We start from the raw sequence: 20511 nt of genomic DNA, 5'->3' as shown, positions 1-20511 counted from the left end.
GAGCCGTTGATATTTCAGCTTCAGTATAAATCTCTCCCTGTTTGCAAACAGCGTGACGTCACCGGGAGTGCCGCTCCCATCTGCCCCGCCTCCGAAGCGGTGGTTGGCAAAAAAAGTTCAGCCGACCGGTTCTCTGCATAGCAGCGCTGCCTGTATCTAAGCGGCTGCGATCGAAATTTTTGCATATTCCTATTTTCTGAAGCGGCAGCATCTTTGAACTGTGCTCAGAAAGTAGCCGTCGGCATTTTACTGGTACAACAACGTAGCGTAGTTGCCAAGTGCATGGCGCTTTTAAAAGTCAGCGTATGGTGATTTCGTAAGAACGCCTCTTCGTAGATCAAACAGCCACAACAATTACATTACTCTTCGAAAGCGAATATAATAGCACAGACGATGAACGTTTTCCCCGTGCCGAAATGACACTTCGCTTAAATGCGTGTGTGGTCGTCGGAAAAAGATTTGCATTGAGTTGGCGTGAATGTACTTAATATCCGCCCCTTTACACAGTAATATTAAACGATATACAAGATTGATCTCGTCTACAACCATAAGCCATACCCAGTGGTGGCGCCTAAATTCTGATGTGGGCGGAAGGTAAAAACAATGGTTACCGTGCTTTACGTGCACGCTGAAAAACCCCAGGTGTTCAAAATTAATCCGGAGCTCTCGCTTCTTTATAAGCCACTCTCTTGAATAGGAATGTTAAACACCATCTTTTAATTAAGTTTACCTCTTAGTTATCGCAATCCGAATGCAGGAAGCGTGTATAAATTATACTGAATTCTTCACGTTAACTTCGCTGTGCCTGCGGCCTTTCTTTGCTGGCCTTAATTTTAGAAGACCCAGTTTTAGGTGCTTATGCGCATTATCACAGCATAAATATTGTGTCGTAAAGAGAAGTATGACAAGAAGAAATACAGCAAGTATGAGAAGAAGAAATACAGCAAGAAAGCTCACTGCTTTAGCAAAAACCTATGCTATAAAGCGCGATATATAACAGCAATCCCAGTGCCGAAGCGTACACAGGCAGCTTCGGCAATGGTAAAAACATACTCGTAGGGCATGCACATTCCTTGTGGTGAGGCGTACACTGTTCCGGGAATGGTAAAAAATAGAAATGCGAGGAGCTCATTTACAGTCATACCTTTAGGCCGATAGATCACGCTGAAACATTTTTTTTCTCCACACACCGCATATGGCACTAAGATGTACGCGCTCAACGATCATCGCGTCTCATTCGTTCCCACCTGTACAAAAATGACGGGTCCTGACGTTCTGCCGATGCCTGGACACTAAGACTGGCCCCTATTGCACGTCAGCACGTCCACATTTTCGCAAACATGATGCATTGCTAATCGCGCATTACACCGCCCATACACATTTACACCACAATGTGTTCCGTTTTCCTACGCAAAGATGAGCCCATACCATCGCTATTTTTTTTTGCGCACTCTTTATCACGACAAAGCAAACCCGATGCATTTCCGAAGAAAAGTCGATGTCACTTGTCAGCAATAAACCACCATGTCGTTAACTTCTGGGAGGAAAAAAAGCAAGCGTCGACAGTTTTACATCACGCCATTTACCACACACCGATGTTCTCCGGCACACAATACTGTTAATCTAACTGACAAGAGTGGATTTTTACAAAAATGAGAAAAACAGCGCGTCCACGTGCCGCACACCCGCACCAAGCACTGCTTGAATGCACCCCACCGAGAGCTGGCGGAGGCAGTGTTTTGCCCAACAGGGATCACTGCAAGTGAGCCGGTGACGTCACGATGTAACGTCGCCAACGCGGTGTGACGTGCCCCAGGAGAGGTCTATTGCCTGCTGTTGTCACAAAGCGCGCAGCGCTGGGGACGTCGTTCTGTATCAGTGGCCTGGATGACACGAGGAATTTCCCATCGTCGAATGTCTGCATCACGCAGCCGTGTGCATCGGCATGCTGGCTCGTCGCAGCGCGTCGACTGTCGTAGCAGAACGACCAACAACTGCGTAAAAAAGGCGAACGGATTAGGCGGACGCCATTCTGGTAGTCCTGCCGTGCCCTATAACATTGGTTTCATTATACCAAACATTAAGTGTGCACTAAGTTACAAAGCTCTTCAGCAACAACGGAACTTCTCGCGGTCAAAGTGTTTTCTTCCATTTTTAGTGATGATAACGATATTAATAAACGTTCCTACATGAAGATCCCGTACTATATATCTCACAAAGATGATCACGCTAACAAATTTCGAGAAATAAGATATCGTACGAATGTATTTGCGCCTTCATTTTCTTTCTTTCGTTCTTTCGTTCGTTCGTTCGTTCGTTCGTTCGTTCGTTCGTTCGTTCGTTCGTTCGTTCGTTCGTTCGTTCGTTCGTTCGTTCGTTCGTTCGTTCGTTCGTTCGTTCGTTCGTTCGTTCGTTCGTTCGTTCGTTCGTTCGTTCGTTCGTTCGTTCGTTCGTTCGTTCGTTCGTTCGTTCGTTCGTTCGTTCGTTCGTTCGTTCGTTCGTTCGTTCGTTCGTTCGTTCGTTCGTTCGTTCGTTCGTTCGTTCGTTCGTTCGTTCGTTCGTTCGTTCGTTCGTTCGTTCGTTCGTTCGTTCGTTCGTTCGTTCGTTCGTTCGTTCGTTCGTTCGTTCGTTCGTTCGTTCGTTCGTTCGTTCGTTCGTTCGTTCGTTCGTTCGTTCGTTCGTTCGTTCGTTCGTTCGTTCGTTCGTTCGTTCGTTCGTTCGTTCGTTCGTTCGTTCGTTCGTTCGTTCGTTCGTTCGTTCGTTCGTTCGTTCGTTCGTTCGTTCGTTCGTTCGTTCGTTCGTTCGTTCGTTCGTTCGTTCGTTCGTTCGTTCGTTCGTTCGTTCGTTCGTTCGTTCGTTCGTTCGTTCGTTCGTTCGTTCGTTCGTTCGTTCGTTCGTTCGTTCGTTCGTTCGTTCGTTCGTTCGTTCGTTCGTTCGTTCGTTCGTTCGTTCGTTCGTTCGTTCGTTCGTTCGTTCGTTCGTTCGTTCGTTCGTTCGTTCGTTCGTTCGTTCGTTCGTTCGTTCGTTCGTTCGTTCGTTCGTTCGTTCGTTCGTTCGTTCGTTCGTTCGTTCGTTCGTTCGTTCGTTCGTTCGTTCGTTCGTTCGTTCGTTCGTTCGTTCGTTCGTTCGTTCGTTCGTTCGTTCGTTCGTTCGTTCGTTCGTTCGTTCGTTCGTTCGTTCGTTCGTTCGTTCGTTCGTTCGTTCGTTCGTTCGTTCGTTCGTTCGTTCGTTCGTTCGTTCGTTCGTTCGTTCGTTCGTTCGTTCGTTCGTTCGTTCGTTCGTTCGTTCGTTCGTTCGTTCGTTCGTTCGTTCGTTCGTTCGTTCGTTCGTTCGTTCGTTCGTTCGTTCGTTCGTTCGTTCGTTCGTTCGTTCGTTCGTTCGTTCGTTCGTTCGTTCGTTCGTTCGTTCGTTCGTTCGTTCGTTCGTTCGTTCGTTCGTTCGTTCGTTCGTTCGTTCGTTCGTTCGTTCGTTCGTTCGTTCGTTCGTTCGTTCGTTCGTTCGTTCGTTCGTTCGTTCGTTCGTTCGTTCGTTCGTTCGTTCGTTCGTTCGTTCGTTCGTTCGTTCGTTCGTTCGTTCGTTCGTTCGTTCGTTCGTTCGTTCGTTCGTTCGTTCGTTCGTTCGTTCGTTCGTTCGTTCGTTCGTTCGTTCGTTCGTTCGTTCGTTCGTTCGTTCGTTCGTTCGTTCGTTCGTTCGTTCGTTCGTTCGTTCGTTCGTTCGTTCGTTCGTTCGTTCGTTCGTTCGTTCGTTCGTTCGTTCGTTCGTTCGTTCGTTCGTTCGTTCGTTCGTTCGTTCGTTCGTTCGTTCGTTCGTTCGTTCGTTCGTTCGTTCGTTCGTTCGTTCGTTCGTTCGTTCGTTCGTTCGTTCGTTCGTTCGTTCGTTCGTTCGTTCGTTCGTTCGTTCGTTCGTTCGTTCGTTCGTTCGTTCGTTCGTTCGTTCGTTCGTTCGTTCGTTCGTTCGTTCGTTCGTTCGTTCGTTCGTTCGTTCGTTCGTTCGTTCGTTCGTTCGTTCGTTCGTTCGTTCGTTCGTTCGTTCGTTCGTTCGTTCGTTCGTTCGTTCGTTCGTTCGTTCGTTCGTTCGTTCGTTCGTTCGTTCGTTCGTTCGTTCGTTCGTTCGTTCGTTCGTTCGTTCGTTCGTTCGTTCGTTCGTTCGTTCGTTCGTTCGTTCGTTCGTTCGTTCGTTCGTTCGTTCGTTCGTTCGTTCGTTCGTTCGTTCGTTCGTTCGTTCGTTCGTTCGTTCGTTCGTTCGTTCGTTCGTTCGTTCGTTCGTTCGTTCGTTCGTTCGTTCGTTCGTTCGTTCGTTCGTTCGTTCGTTCGTTCGTTCGTTCGTTCGTTCGTTCGTTCGTTCGTTCGTTCGTTCGTTCGTTCGTTCGTTCGTTCGTTCGTTCGTTCGTTCGTTCGTTCGTTCGTTCGTTCGTTCGTTCGTTCGTTCGTTCGTTCGTTCGTTCGTTCGTTCGTTCGTTCGTTCGTTCGTTCGTTCGTTCGTTCGTTCGTTCGTTCGTTCGTTCGTTCGTTCGTTCGTTCGTTCGTTCGTTCGTTCGTTCGTTCGTTCGTTCGTTCGTTCGTTCGTTCGTTCGTTCGTTCGTTCGTTCGTTCGTTCGTTCGTTCGTTCGTTCGTTCGTTCGTTCGTTCGTTCGTTCGTTCGTTCGTTCGTTCGTTCGTTCGTTCGTTCGTTCGTTCGTTCGTTCGTTCGTTCGTTCGTTCGTTCGTTCGTTCGTTCGTTCTTTTTACGTTTCATGAGTGGAGCCAATTGGACGCCAGTGTTGTGGACGTGTCCACGAATAAGCTTTCCTCGTCCTTGCAAGAAGTATGCTTTCATGATCTGTCAGCACAACAACTGGACATTCCATGTCTACTTGTGGCGCTAACAAATCGTGAACACATGCCGACTCCCCAGTTCTCGCTACTCGTGATGTGTACTTTAGTTGAATGCGCAAGGCTTGTTGCATGCTTGTTGTTTCCATGTTTTCATTTTTGTTATTGTTTCGAGCCCCCTACAGTAATGACCAACTGGGCGATGTAGGTTATCAAATAAATAAATAAATAAATGTGAGTAGGCTCATCCAACAAAATAGCGGACCCTCAGTTTGGGCCATGTGTAGTCGTAGGCGGAAATAAATCCAGAAAGCTTCTGCCATCGATTTAAGTCAGCCTGCTGATGGGTCAGTACGTCGTATTATGCAAGGACTGTGTGTGGTGTCTTTTCTTGTATTTATATTATACAGAATTTTAATAATCGCCTGTGGCGAATACCATGATTACAATCCTTGAACTGAATCCTTTCCCGCGGACTAGCACTAATTTTGCATCTCGCGCAACGAAGGCACCTTTGTTTTTTCTTAGAGACACTATAGGCTAAATAAGACACTTTAGTTGAGTGTTAAGTGCCGTGCTTTGTGCATGCTGCATAACTTTGTTGTGAACTGTGCACATCGTTTCATTTTTCACCCTACATCCATTAGGAGTTGCAGGGTAGGCTTGCCAGCAGGCAAACCCCTCTAAGATTCAATAAATCCATTTCTCCCTCTTATCTAAAATGCTCGGTGAGGCGCATATTTCTTGCACGAGAAATCGAAATGCATAAATTACCAATTAACTAAATGTCACTAAGTTTATAACTAACTACTTTTACGGCATATATTGAAATTTGCGAATCGCAACCGGAGCGCTTGCAAGGCATATTCACTGCGAACAAATTCTGAGGATGGCACCGGTTTCGAGATATGCGCTGTCAAATTTGCGGTAAAAATTCACTGTTTCTCCACTTACTTTTTTTTAATTAACGGAACATCGTTTTATGAATTGAAGCACACAGTCATCTGGAATGCCCCCATATTTCGTCGCACACTTTGGGAATGACTGTCCCGAAAGTAGTGTAATCCTGAGAAACTCACAATCTACAATTGGTAAATTGCAATATATGTCACCAAGTAAATAGTTAAAAACTTAATTAGCAACATTTTGTTCATTAGTCGATTATGCATTTCGATTTATCGTGCATGTCCACCTTTTCAAGTAATCCAGCTCAAGAACTGCACTTACGTTCAAAAGTTCCACGTAGTGTAAAGAAAAACTCCTGGCAGAGCGTCACTTGCCCTCTGCCCACATTCAGGCTACGTCGGTTCTGAGTGGTCTGCGCAGTGCGTAGTTCACGCAGTGTAGCGAATGGTGTGCAGTATTTGATCCATGACATTCTGAAACGCGTGCCCGTAAGGAATAATCCACAGCATGGGTCTGCCACCGATGACGATCACTCACGACTCTGTAACCGAAATATAATCCCAGTTATCAAAAAAAGATTTGCGACGGCTGGCTATAAGGCGTTCGCGGTCTCTTCGCAGCTAACATGACGCTCAACGTGGCCGCTCTGGCCACCATAGTGGTCCTGTACGTGGTTATTTTCCTCGTGGGCCTGCTGGGTGCCCGCAAGAAGAGGCAGCAGTCACGGGAGGTGGCCGACGCTTCCGACAGCCGACTGCTCATGAACGGGGGCCGCAGCTTGGGGCTGGTCGTCAGCACTTTCACTGTCGTAGGTGAGTACCGGCAACGTGATGATTTTTTTACCACCATGTAAGCTGTATATGCAGGCGCAACTGGCGTGTTAATTAGGTGATGCCCTACTAATAAAGATGGAGAATGAAATGACAGCAAGCATCCGGTAGGGGGCTACCTCCCACTGAAGGAGAAAAAAATGGTGTACGTAAAGTTGAGACAGAGAGAGCTGTAGGAAAGGAAGATGTACTCAACTTCTGCACATGGCACGAACAGCGTCACGCAGTCAAAGGCCTTCTTCGAGGCCGTAGTCGACTACAAAAAGCACAAAAGGGCATACGCTGTTATTGCAAGCCCAGGAGCGGCGAAGGCGACGTTCAAGTACATGCTGACAGACAGAAGTCGGTGCTCGAACGCGTTGGAGAGGCGCGGTCTCTGCGGCTCAGATCAAAGACGACAGCACAATAGGTGGTCATTGCTCTTTTCGCGGCCATGAGCGTGTGGTGCGGTATAGCTCTGATAGCAGCGCGAACCATAGAGTTTCCTACAAGAATTACTAGAGGGAACTCTGGCGCTAGTGTCTACGGTAGCTGCAATGGGAGCGATTCTGCCGTCACGGGAATTATGGGAAGTACATGGATTTGCCTAAACTTCGTCCTTCTGGCTTCAAGCGGCTTTGTAAACTCGTCATTTTCAACAATTTACTGCGTAATACATAATTACTTAACCATCATTATAATTGTCTGACGACAGGATTCGAGCACACGACCTCTAGCACAGACGCCCTATATTGAAACCATTACGCCATGAACCCATGCATCGACAAGCGACATATAACGCCCTTATGAATTTGCACGGGGATTTATTGCAGGCAAGCCTGTACTTTGAGATGCTCGGCGCGTTTCGATTTGGCCACCTCGACGAGCTGAACCGCTGCAATTAGTGGCGATTGTGCGTGTTCGCAGCGTCTAGTGCACTTGGAAGAGCATAGATTGCTCTGAAATTTACAATGAAGGCATACAAAGCGTAAAAAACAAATCCACAAGAACGTCTGAATCCACAAGCAACAAGATCAGACAAATCCATGTACTTCCCATCATTCCCATGGTGGCTCAACGAGTGCAGGGCCTAGTACATTGTAGGAAACTCTATGGCGCGAACCGCTTGCATCACAAACGTAAACCGCTGTTGCTGCCTCAGTTGCCGCGCGCCGTGTTCCTCGAGCTCGATATCGTCGATCAAGAAGAGCGGATGCGAAAGCGGCATAACATGCGTCAGGTGACGCGTTGGTGTTCCCGGGCGCAGTCGCCTAAAATCGCTGTTAAGCTACGCTCCGAAGGCGTCGCGCCCGTGACTTTGGAGTCCGGTGTGTGATAGCTTAACGCGCCCACTGTGTACCAAGCTTAAGGGATCACGAGGCCACGCTTGCGAAGTGTAAAAACACCGGTAGCACGAACTCCAACGCAAACGGGCGCGCATTTGCTCCGACGAGCAAGGAGGCGACCGGCGATGTTGAGATCTGTCCGCTGGGGGAGCAGTCGGCGTTGGTATCGCAGGAGGAAACTTGACCGACTTGAGGTTGCCTTATCTATAAACGACAACCGCAAAAGGAAACAAATACAACACAGTGAGTCTTCGAGGTTACGAGACACTGAAAGATAGAGAAAATACAAGTGAAAGACCCGCGGATTCTAAAGCTTTAGTATGAAAGGACACTTATGACGTCACGTCACACATCGTGTCACACACACAAGTATACTTAACCTCCTAAAACCCTCCGTGTTATTCACGCCAGATCTGCTTCTCCGAAAATGAGGCTAGTTTTGTAACTCATGCAGGCGACTATTTTTTATTGATGCGTTAGCATTGTAGGCGTGTCAAAATAGAAAAAGGTGTATTTGTGTGATGTGTAGAAAACTGGTCACATTGTAGACGTAGAGAGGGCGTGGTAGAGCTTAGAACATCGTTTGTGTGTGTGTGTGTGTGCGTGCGTGCGTGCGTGCGTGCGTGCGAGTGTGTGTGTACGTGTGTGCGAAAACGCCCGTGTACATAGATTTAGGTGCATGGTAAAGAACTTCAGGTGCTTCAAGTAATTCCGGTGTCCCCCACTACATTGTACTTCGTAATCATGATGTCGTTTCGCCACGTAAAACTCCATAAATGTAGAAAATAATAATGAAATGAAAGTGGACGAAAAGATATTGGCGAGAACAACAGCGTCTATAGTTCGACGCACTGCCGGACGCGGCCAACGCACTACGACACGCCCGGCGTCTAACGACACTCGCCTGATTATGTACGTAGGCATTTCGCAGTACTTAAAGCCCTGACGTGAAACGCGCTGCTACGTTCCGCAAAGCGCTTGCGTGCTGCGTACGTATCGTCATGGCGCAGTATTAAAACTGTCTAATAACATCGAGTTGCGTGGAGGTGAGCAAGTGGCACAATGCTTACGCATGCTTTGACAACTCCCAGAGGATTTTCTGACTAATTTTTTTTTAACTGCACCGAGCGTACCTAAATACTTGGTCGTGCTTCTTGTTCGCAGCCACCTGGGTAGACGGCGGCTTCTTGAACGGCACCGTGGAGGTGATAACAACGCGGGGCCTGGTGTGGTGCCAGGCAGTTTTCGGCTACTCCCTCAGTCTGCTCATGGGTCAGTCGGAAGAAGTTGCTTTGTTTTTCCACGTGCAGAGCGGCGTCATCATCGCTTCCATGCAGGAAGAGGAGGAAATGAAGGAGGAGGATGCAAGGCTACGAGCGGATCTAGCCTTGCAGAGGCATGCCGAAAATTGCTCCGCCCGAGTGTCTCCTTTTACCGGGGTGGGAAAAACATGCGTATGAATAAGCAGTTCATCGCAGCATACAGTTCACTCCGTATTCAATGGAGTTGTCAAGTACATTATACGATTGGTAAAATTAAGCATTACTTGGCAAAATTCGCCACTCGTCGAATAGGTACGTTTCTTTTAGAAACTTCGTGAGAACGCAAAATAGCCCTCTCCTAAAAATCCAGTGTCCTTCCGGGAAGATAAATTCCTCCATCGTAGCGCACGGAGGCACTTTATGTTTCAGTCCGTCAAATAGACTCCTCGGGCGCTAAAACGTAAAACTATTCCAAACTTTTCTATTACAATTCTGCAATCAGCCCTCCGCGATTGGTCAAAACCTTTTTTGCACTCCCCCCCCGTTCACCTGTATGTGACGCGACGTCACGAAAACCGGGATAGCTCCCCATGTTATATGACGTGTACATTATGCATGATTTGACTGAACAAAAGTAAAGTAGTTATTTCTGATTCGACGCCTTTTCGCCATTAGCCCTCGCCTATTGGTCAAAAGTATTCGGGCTGCACACACTTCACCTGCTGCCACGCGACGTCACAAAACCGCAAAAACTCACCGCGTCAAAGTGACGTGTACGCGTTAAAGATGCATTAATATACCGAACGAAACTGAATTTTCTTCTGAATAGCCCCAGGCTGCCCCGTTTCGGAAGGAATAAAAGATGGCTGCCGCCGATCGCTCAGGCAGTGGCTACTCGCACCTGCCAGAGAGCATGGGTTTATGACCGTATAATAAAGCTTCTTGCGTGGCCGTGTAACGTTTTCAAGCACTTTCGGCACGTTTACGACCTCGTTCTGCCAACTCTTCTTTGCTGATGATCCGTTTTAGCGTCATTCTTAAGCGTCCGTTGCATGTCGCCGCGATTTTCGACCAACCACCGCAAGCTAAGTAAGGGAAAGCGGACCAATCGCAGACGCCGGCGCCACCCTCTTCATCCGGTTATCGATTTTTAGTGCAGCGGCTCGACCCTGTCGAATTCCTCTCCACTTGAGCGTGCTCCTCGCCTCCTGTCAGCCAATTGTATAAGACAAGCCCCTCAGCATAGGCAAGGTTATTCGTTTTTCGAGCAAACAAAACTGACCTCCTATGAACGAGGAGAGCGTTTGATTGGTCTGTTCACTCAGCACGTGCTGGTGGGCGAGTTGGTTATACATGATTACAACGAAGGCGCCAAATAAAACAACGGATGAAGGAAGGCGACACGGGACAACCACGTAGGCGCACAAACAACTGAGCGTTTTATTTCTTCACACAGGAATAAATAGCTGCTGCCATTTCTTGACACAGGAATAAATAGCTGCTGTCATCTTGGCAGCAGCTATTTATTCCTGTGTCAAGAAATAAAACGCTCAGTTGCTAGTGCGCCTACGTGGTTGTCCCGTGTCGCCTTCCTTCGTCCGTTGTTTTATTTGTCGCCTTCGTTGTAATCATGGTCTGTTCACACAACCCTACGGGTGACCGCCTGATGCTTGCGTCGGCGGTTACGCAAATTTGACGTGAGGAAATTGGAATAGAAACATATTGGAATAGTTTTACGTTATAAGGCCCCTGCGCTCTTCCACAAATTCCGGGCATTCTAGCAAGTGAGAGAGAGAGAGAGAGCAAATGATAATGAAAGGTAGGGAGGTTAACCAGGACTGAGCCCGGTTGGCTACCCTACACTGGGGAAAGGGAAACGGGAACGGAAAGATTAAAGAAAGAAGAGAAAGTCCACCGGGGATATCGTTCAGTCACTCAGTCCGGATTACAGACGCTGACTCAATCCTGTATCTTTCAAATATCGCAGCAGCGCTTTTGTGCGTTTTGTAGCTGCGATATACGAGGCCATGGTCCTAAGATCTGGTTCAAGGTGAACGGTTTTCTATCTAACTGGTTGTGATGTTCTATGGCACCATGGACGTGGAAGAACGAACACGTTGGTAAGGGCTACGGTTCTGTCTTATGTCGCCACGCCGGCATTCTCGCTTACCGGGTGCGAACGTGGTGTAGTAAAGACGCTTCCGATCGGTAAAGTCCTTTGGTCCCGCAGGACTGATATGTGGAGACTCCAAGCAGTGAAATTGACTCACAGACAGACAGACAATGAACTCTGGGCATTTTGTAGAACACCTTTAATCTGTACATTAGTGGTTGGTGCGCAAGACCATCTGCACCTTCATTTCCGGACACGCTGAGTGCGATGGAAGCCTCTGAAAGTCCAGTTGAATCCTAAACTCCTTATACTCTTGGTGTTGCTCAGAGACCACTATAGGCAAATCTCCGGAAATACTCGATGGAGTACCGACACCATTACTTCTGGTTGTATGGGCAAGACAATATAGCTTAAATTGCTGTACTTTCGATGTCCGTCGTACAAACAAACCGCATAAGCCGGGCAGCCCACGAGGCTCCCAGGGACGGTATCATGAAAGCTCAAGCACTGGCCTCTCGTTCCATGCCAACGGAGCCCTCTGTGAATACTTGTAGGTGCTTTCTATACTTTTTATCTAACTTCTCGAGAACTAAAGACTTGGGCAGCAGATGTAGTGTGCTTGGTGGTAATACGTACCGGGAATCTTTAGATGGCATTCTACGGACTGAAATGAACATGACGGCTCTGTTCGCTCTCTTCTTCTTGACAAATTAATACCAAGGGCTCTGACAGTACTGAAAGCAACAAAAGCACGGGATTACGCTCTTTTTTAGAAGTGCTGGAGTAGAGCTCTTCCATTTTCGCACTCCCTCAAGTGGCAAAGCTGCATGTCTTTGAGAAGCGAGCAAACACTGAGGGAGCGATCGGCGCTCATGACGGACCTTTTGATTCGGGATTGCGTCTAATAGCCCAAAGGTAATTTTGCAGCCTTTCTAGCGATTCCAAGATGTTGTACTGCGCTTCTGACAGCGAGGTAAAATGTAGCTGATAAAGCACTCGGTTGACGACCAGTGCTGTGCGCCATTACTGACGTCTAATGGCTTCCCCATGTGCACCAGTAATTCTTCAAATCAAGTTGAGACGCGGAACAAGTGATGAAACGGTGTATCCATGTCTCGATATCATTCCATCATGTATTCAAGCGTTACATCAAGAAAACGCACTTACCTTGTTTACTTTATTAATAAGTTTCTGATGCTGATTCGCAAGGTCACTACCCCTCTGCGTATTCAAGGGAAGAAAACAAAGCATGATTTTTCCATTGATATTTCCAATAAGACTGTCGCGGTAAACCTGCGTGGCCAGGACTGTCTTCTGGGCTGTTATAGCCAGACTATTGTGCTGGCAACCACTGAACTAAATACAAATCTCATCGGCGTATAGGGACACGCATACAGATTTGTACGCTGTCTTCAGCGCCTCAGGCAGGCCAGCCACGGCATCATTGAAGAGTAAGGGGTACAGGACGCTTCCTTGTGGCACTCCCCGTGAAACTACCCTTGTGTCACTTAACGTCATTCCTAATTTCACTTGCATTATGGTGCGTCGCAGAGCCGCTGGTGGCTGCCAACGATTTATTAAACATAATAAATACGAAACACATCAGCAGACAGTAGCTCAGTCATTGGAACAAACACTGGCTAGCGACTAGCATTCGCCGCGTGAGGCGCATTCGTGCCCAAGAGTATGTGCAACTAGCCTATGCACTTCATCGTTGTCGTCTTCTGAGACGACACACCAATATTCCCAACTTTAGACGATGTGTCTCCATAGCGGTATGGCCACCGCCTAGCCTCTGGCAGTCGCAGTTGCCGAGTGACTGCTGCTTGTGACTTCAAGGTCGATGATTGAGAGAAGCTTGCGCTTTGCATATCGCGCAAGTCTGTAACCGAAGGTACAGCAGAACACGGCGTGTCTTGTGACGTTGTGTCAGAGAAATCGTCTGCTGCGCCCCAATTTGTCGGCAGTTCAGCTGCTTGCGCGGTCTGGCTTGTTTTATTACTGTGGCTCAGGTGATGCCGAACATTTCCGTGGGCATATTTGGCACGCCAGGGTCATTGTACAATGTGGCGCAGTATTTCTTCTTCAATTCAGTCTTTGTCAAAAACTGCAGGATAATCGCTCGCTCCTCTACTGAGAAGCGGCATGATGGCAGTAGTGTCTCATGGCATTCCTTCACTTGTGTTTCCATCTCTGGCTTGAGAACAAAAGTTCTCGCCCAAAAATCACCCTCGCAGGTACGTGCCATTCCTGTAGCTGAGTACTGTCTGCCAGAACGACGACCACAGGCATCCCTCTCCAACGAGGTCAGCAAATATCGTGCCTCCCTACCATCGGGGTTTACACCATCAGCCCGTTCAACCTCAGCTTTGTGGTGTTTAAAACAACCTCAAGTGCGTCTTACGGTTCCAGGAATAAGAAAGAAGACCGACCTATCTACCTTGGCCTTGAAGCAAGCAGCTCTGGATTGTTTGCACACTTCCTACTTTGACCGAGTCCACATATATACGGATGGCTCTTCCACCCAGACCAGCTCCACCGGGGCAGTGGTTATACCATCACGATCACTAAGCATCCGATGCAAGATTTCTCACATGACAACATCGACCGGTTCGGAGCTTGTTGCCCTCCGAGGTGCCGTTGATTATATTAGCAACCAACCGGCTAATCGGTGGGCAATATTCTGTGATTCAAAGGCGGCCTTACAATGTCTTCTGTCATCTCTTCGTCGCGGGTCCTGTGAACAACTCGTATCGGAGATACGAGAACTTCACCATCACATGATTGCTAAAGGGCACGACGTCGTGTTTCAGTGGTTGCCTGGCAATTGCGGTATCTCCGGCAACGACCTCGCTGACGACGCTGCTAAGAAAGCACACGAAGGAGCAACCCTTGTTTCTATACCTTTATCGCGTACTGACGCAGCCCAACACTTAGGCAAGCTAGCGCACCGTATGACATTGGAGAAGTGGCACACACCTGATTTCACTCAACATCGATTGCATTCCCTCGATCCATCTATGCAACTGCGGCTGTTACCAGGGCTTCCGCGTAATGAGGAAACAATGTTGTGCCGTCTACGCTTGGGCGTCGCATTCACGAATGCATATACGTTTTTGATTGGCATGGCTGATAGCGCCGAGTGCAATGCCTGCGGTGTCGAAGAAACTATCGACCATCTACTGTGCTACCGCCCATCATTTGAAAATGAAAGACAAGATCTCTACACAGCTCTCAACAAGTTAGATAGCAAACCGTTCACCTTGAACAAGATCTTGGGACCATGGCCTCGTATATCGCAGCTACAAAAGGCCACAAAAGCGCTGCTGCGATATCTGAAAGATACAGGATTGAGTGAGCGTCTGTAATCCGGACTGAGTGACTGAATGATATCCCCGGTGGACTTTCTCTTCTTTCTTTAATCTTTCCGTCCCCATTTCCCTTTCCCCAGTGTAGGGTAGCCAACCGGGCTCAGTCCTGGTTAACCTCCCTACCTTTCATTTATCATTTGCTCTCTCTCTCTCTCTCTCTCTCTCTCTGTAGCTGAGTAAACCGTGGTGTGTTGCCGATAAAGAAATTTCGCAAGTCCGCACTGTTTGGTTCAAGTGCTATCCGTTAGGAATGATCCCTTAAGTTGTGCCACATAGCATTCTGCCTGGCCGTTTGTTACAGGATGGTACGTTGGTGACATTAGGGCCTGTATGCCATTTGACGCAAAGAACTTATTTATATAGTCAGAAATAAAGGCTTTTCCGTTGTCGGAGACGACTTCTCGGGGTATGCCAAACGTAACGAAGAAGCTTCGGAGTACATCGATGTCAGCTGCGCTTGTTGTGCTAGTGTCACATGACACACTTCCACCCACTTTGTGTACTCGTTAACGACGATTAGGTAGGTGCTTCCGTATAGCGGCCTCGCGAAGTCAGCATGCACTGTGTACCACGGTGTCTAGGGACGTTCCCAGTTGGGAACAGAAACTTTCGATGGACTCTTCTGTGTTGACTGGTCGCACAGTTTCTTCGATTACCTTGTGAATTCCGGGTCACCATACGTAGCTTCTTGCGCACTTCTTCGTATACGTGCCATGCCTTGGTGACTAGCACGTAGCAGTGTCAACATGTGAGACTGTTGAGCTTGGTATAATCACCCGAGATCCAAGCGTGAGACAATCGCGATGAAATGCCAGTGCGCTCGTTCTTCGCTGGTAAAGCCTGAACTAATCTCTAGTGAGTTTCTCTAGTGTGCTATGCTTTACTGCCTTGTAAAGGCATTGTAAATGTTCATGAAAAATCTTTAGTGCATTTGACGCCGTAGGTGGCAACATTTTGTATATTTCAGCAACAAAAAAACCTACCTATCCTGCAGAGTTATTATGGTGCAGCCCAGGCACATACCCAGGATCTTTATTTCGGAGGGGGGGGGGGGGGGGGCAAGCCAAGCTAACTTTTCTGTGCAAATGAGGGGGGGGGGACCTTTACTAGTGTAAATGTGAATAATGCCAACCGTTCGCCATAAAAATGCGTAAACCCGCAAAAGAGAAATGAAATAAGGTGTATTTCACAGGAAGGAAGGAAAGAGAAAAGCAGAAGGCAGGGAGGTTAACCAGAATAACGTCCGGTTGGCTACCCTACACCGGGAGGATGGGAAAGTGGCAAACAAAGATGGCAGGGAGAGAGAGGAGGGAAGGAAAGAAGGAAATTAGCCGTGAGTTCAATGACGCGTGTGGTCGAATAGTAATTAAACTATATTAGTCACAGATGTTCACACAAGCCCGTCGTCCTCAAGAAGGACAAAAGTGCTTTACCGCTTTATAGGCCGACGAGCGATGGGGGCCGTAGTCCAGCAGCACCTTTTATTTATTTATTTATTTATTTATTTATTTATTTATTTATTTCAGATACCCTCATGGCCCAGAGGGCATTATTGAGGGGAGTGGTACACACATTTCAATAAATTTGTACAAAAGGAGACAACGCATATATATAAAACATATATATATATATACCGGAACAAATACATAATTCACTACCCAGAACATGAAGCGAGTTCAAAATTTATACAATTACCAAAAAACGCTAAGTCACGCACAGAAAAGTCGAAAATCGCAAAAATTGAAAAACGCCACCATTAGCACAAACATGAACACAGCAAATCTGGGGGGAAAATACAGAAGGATGCGCATGATAACGAGAAAAATGCAAATGGAACCAAAGCTATGGCAAGCAATAATATGTTGATAATTTCTTCTTAAATTCATCAAAATCTTTCGAAAGTGCAATATCACGTGGTAGCTGATTCCAGTCCAATGATGTTTTTGGAATGAAAGAATTCCTGCAGGATGTTGTACGGCACTGTGAAACACCAACTTTGCATGGATGATCTAAGCGGGATGAAACATATGTTGGCGGCGTGAGTAATGTATCTTTAAGGGTGGAATTCATGTGGTAAATTTTAAAAAACAGACACAGACGTGATATTTTTCTGCGCGTTGAGAGAGGGGTCAGTGACAATGTGTTTTTCATTTCTGTGACGCTGGACAAACGATCATAGTTACGAAAGATGAAACGGGCTGCTCTGTTCTGTACGGCTTCGAGGGCGTCGATAAGAGAGTTAGTGAAAGGGTCCCATACTGAATTAGCGTATTCTAATTTGGAGCGGACAAGCGATTTGTACAGAAGAAGTTTAATAGGTGTCGGGGCTAAGGAAAAATTCCGTTTCAGATATCCAAGCATGCGGTTAGCGGACGCGATGATAGAAATGATATGTGCCTTCCAAGCTAGGTTTGACGTTATGATGACACCGAGGTATTTGTAAGATGTTACCGGTGTTAGCAGGGAGGAACAAATAGTGTAGGGAGCGGGGCACGGATTGACGCGACGCGAAAAACGCATTACTTTGCATTTAGTATCGTTAAGTGTCATCTTCCATTGTGAACACCAGTTAGATATAGTAGCTAAGTCTTCCTGGAGTAGTACAGTGTCATTAGTATTTTTTATTTCCCGATAAACCACACAGTCATCCGCAAAAAGTCGCACTGTGGATGTTACGTTGTTAGGTAAGTCATTAATATATACCAGAAAGAGCAAGGGACCGATAACAGAACCTTGTGGGACGCCTGAGGTTACAGATACCGGTGATGAGTTAATGCCGTTAGCGTGCACGTATTGGAACCTGTTAGACAAAAAGCATTCAATCCATCGTAGTACATTTTGGTCGATGTTAAGTTTACTTAGTTTGTGAAGAAGCAAGCTGTGAGAGACTTTGTCGAATGCTTTGGAAAAATCTAAATAGATGCAGTCAACCTCACTGCCACGATCAAGTATGAAGTTAATATCATTTGTAAAATTTATTAGCTGTGTTTCACAAGAAAAGTGTTTTCTAAATCCATGCTGCGCATGAGTAAAAAAGGATGATGACTCAAGAAAGTTTGCTAGGGATGACAAGATTACATGTTCCATTATCTTGCAAGGAATGCTGGTTAGTGATACTGGCCGATAGTTGAGTGATAGGTGCTTGTCGCCTGATTTATGGAGTGGAACTACCTTAGCCAATTTCCAGTCGTCTGGGACGTCACAAGTTTGAAGGGATTGCTCAAATATTTTCGATAGTATGATGGAAGAATATACTTTAGTGTTTTTCAGGATTTTACTGCTGATATTATCGGGACCACATGAAGAGGATAACTTTAAACGATCTATGATACTTATAATGCCTTCAAAGTCAAAACGAATGGGATCCATAGGAAATATGATATCGGGAGTATAGTCAGGTGGTGATACGCTAGAAGGGACAGAAAATGCATTAGCAAAAGTCTCGTTAAGTACATTAGCACTATCACTGTTAGGGATGGGATTTGAATGAGAATCCAGGAGAGAGATTGATGGCTGATCTGACCCATTAACAACGTTCCAGAATTTTTTAGTGTCAGTTAAAAGAAATGATGGCAGTGTGACATTAAAGAAATGTTGTTTAGCATCTTTTAACGATTTTTTATAAGTGCCAACTGCGGCTCTCAGAGCTGACCAATGCTCCGATCTTCCGGACGACCGCGCCCTGACATATAACCGCCTTTTTCTGTTCCCGAGGCGTTTTAAGGAACGAGTGAACCATGGGGACCTACGATTAGTCGTGATTATTTTACGAGGGACGTGCAATTCGATTAAATCATGCAGGTTTTCTTTAAACATGCACCAGTTGTCGTTAACAGATCGTTCGGCAAATGCCAGGACGAAATCACCTGCAAGCACCTGCAGGGAAAGCGACCGATTGTCCAGTTTTTGGAGAGCGTTAGCAAGTTGTCTTTCGGGGGCATATCGTGGACAGTGGCACAACAGGTGGTAGATATTTTTTTCGGTGCCGCATACCTCGCACGCTGCACTGTCTGTCACTCCAATTAATGTAGAGTATGTCTTTGTGAAGGCAACTCCTAACCAAAGGCGACAGAGAAGCGTAGCTTCACGTCGAGGAAGTCCGAATAGAGGTAGGAGTTTCAGTGAGGGGTTTAATCGATGCAGTCGTGTAATTCTTAAGTTTGGCTAGTTCCACTCGGCCAGTGAGAGGCTGCGTGCCAGGTGTCGAAGCTGCCTTGCTGCGTCTGTCCTCGAAAGCGGAATCGGAACGCTGTGCTCTTTTTGATGGCATGTGCGAGCAGCGCTATCGGCGGAATCATTGCCACTGATTCAACAATGGCCATGCACCCATTGAAAGACAACCTCGTGACCTTTTTCTTGTACGTGATGGTGAAATTGCACGATTTCGTATGTCAGCTGTTCATGACATCCACGTCGGAGAACTGACTGCGTGCACTGTAATGGCGGTTTTGTGTCAGAGAACACAGCCCATTTTCTAGGTCTTTCAGAACCAATGAATTCCAGTGCACGAAGCAGAGCCGTTAGTTCTGCCGCCGTTGAGGCCGTGACATGCGATGTCTTGAACCGCAGTGTTATTCCTCGCGTTGGTATAACCACCGCACCACCAGAACTGGATGACGTAGTCGATCCATCGGTGTAGATATGCATTTCACAGGTATACGCCTGTGAGATAGACCTCTCCTTTACTTGACAAACAAGGAACCACATCAGATAGACTCTCGCAGGAAAGATGCGCAGGAAGAACACTGTCAAGAACAAGTAAACAAGCCGAAGTGTAAACTAAGATTTCTAGTAGCGTTGTTTTTAATTATCTCTGGAATAAATACATAGAAATATATATTTGCGGAACAATCCCAGTTCTTTTGGATCACTCATTTGCTGCTCTACCGAGTTAAGTGCCAAAACCAACTCGTATTGTTATTTGGGAAGTTGCGTAATGATGCGTGGGGGCAAGTCCCGTACAACTGTGTAGAGCGCAGGACGCTGCGGTTCTTGATGTGCTGCGCCCACCGCGGAAGGTTAGAAAAACACCTATATAAGCACAGCATAGAAGTGGCTACGTCAGGCAGTTAGACTGATAGCGGTAGAAGCGTCATTAAAAAAACACGGAATCCTTCTCCACTTCTGGCGGCGTTTTCTCTACTTCCTTTTTAAAGAAAAAGATGTTGATCCATAAATAGTTTCACAAGGAATGGTTAAATTTGTTAATTTTCATTTTTCCTTCCTGTTTGTCAGTTGCCTCGGCTCTCTCCCTTAGTAGATCGCTTAATTTCTCAACTCCTTGCAACTCTTGTTTCCAGTTGCCAATTTTGCATGAAAAATGCTGTAAAATTAGGGAAAAACCAGGCGAGGTAACGGGTGGCATTGATATTCCTAATGGGCTTAACGGTTATTGCAGGGTTTGATTCTGGACACTGTTTGGCATGATTTTATTTTCAACCTTATCTAACCTGTATGACAGGTATATGGTTCCGAGGATGTGCCAGCATCGCGGCCAGCCGTCGCTCGAGGAAGTAATGAAGCAAAAAGAAAATTTAAACGCATCTGGCATTGTCTCCGGCCGCAACTCGTTCCACGAGTATACAGACGAGCTGACTACGAACTGAATCCCTTTCCTGGTTCCTGGATCAGTATAAACAAAGAAGTTTGATCTAACGAAGCAACAATTATGCGCGTGATCGTTGCAATAGATGGTGACAACTGCACGCATCTCGAGTTAATCGCGCGGGCACCGAATCGATGAGAAAACTGGCCTTCACACCCCAGAAGATGCCGACAACTACCGCCATCCAAAAGGAGTGAAAAAGGCAGCAAAATGTTGACCGCCAAATAGCTGTCAAGTTTCAAGATTAATTCGGCGGCGCTTTAGGAATGTGAGCGGGGAGTGGTGGCG

The 20511-nt window shown here is 46.8% G+C and overlaps 1 protein-coding gene across 1 annotated transcript in view; it reads left to right on the top strand.

Moving 5' to 3' along the window:
* The window catches only part of LOC135901065 (high-affinity choline transporter 1-like), a 99829-nt gene that overhangs the window by 16176 nt on the left and 63142 nt on the right, over positions 1-20511 (top strand). The window contains exons 3-4 of the mRNA XM_065430733.1: positions 6338-6529; positions 9037-9144. Of these exons, the coding sequence (XP_065286805.1) occupies positions 6343-6529; positions 9037-9144 (295 nt within the window). The 5' untranslated portion in view covers positions 6338-6342. The remainder of the gene's footprint in view (positions 1-6337; positions 6530-9036; positions 9145-20511) is intronic.

The sequence above is a fragment of the Dermacentor albipictus genome, chromosome 1 (genome assembly GCF_038994185.2).
Source record: "Dermacentor albipictus isolate Rhodes 1998 colony chromosome 1, USDA_Dalb.pri_finalv2, whole genome shotgun sequence".
Taxonomy (NCBI): Eukaryota; Metazoa; Arthropoda; class Arachnida; order Ixodida; family Ixodidae; genus Dermacentor; species Dermacentor albipictus.
Note: the sequence above shows the minus strand (reverse complement) of the source record. Positions and strands in the feature narration are given on the sequence as shown.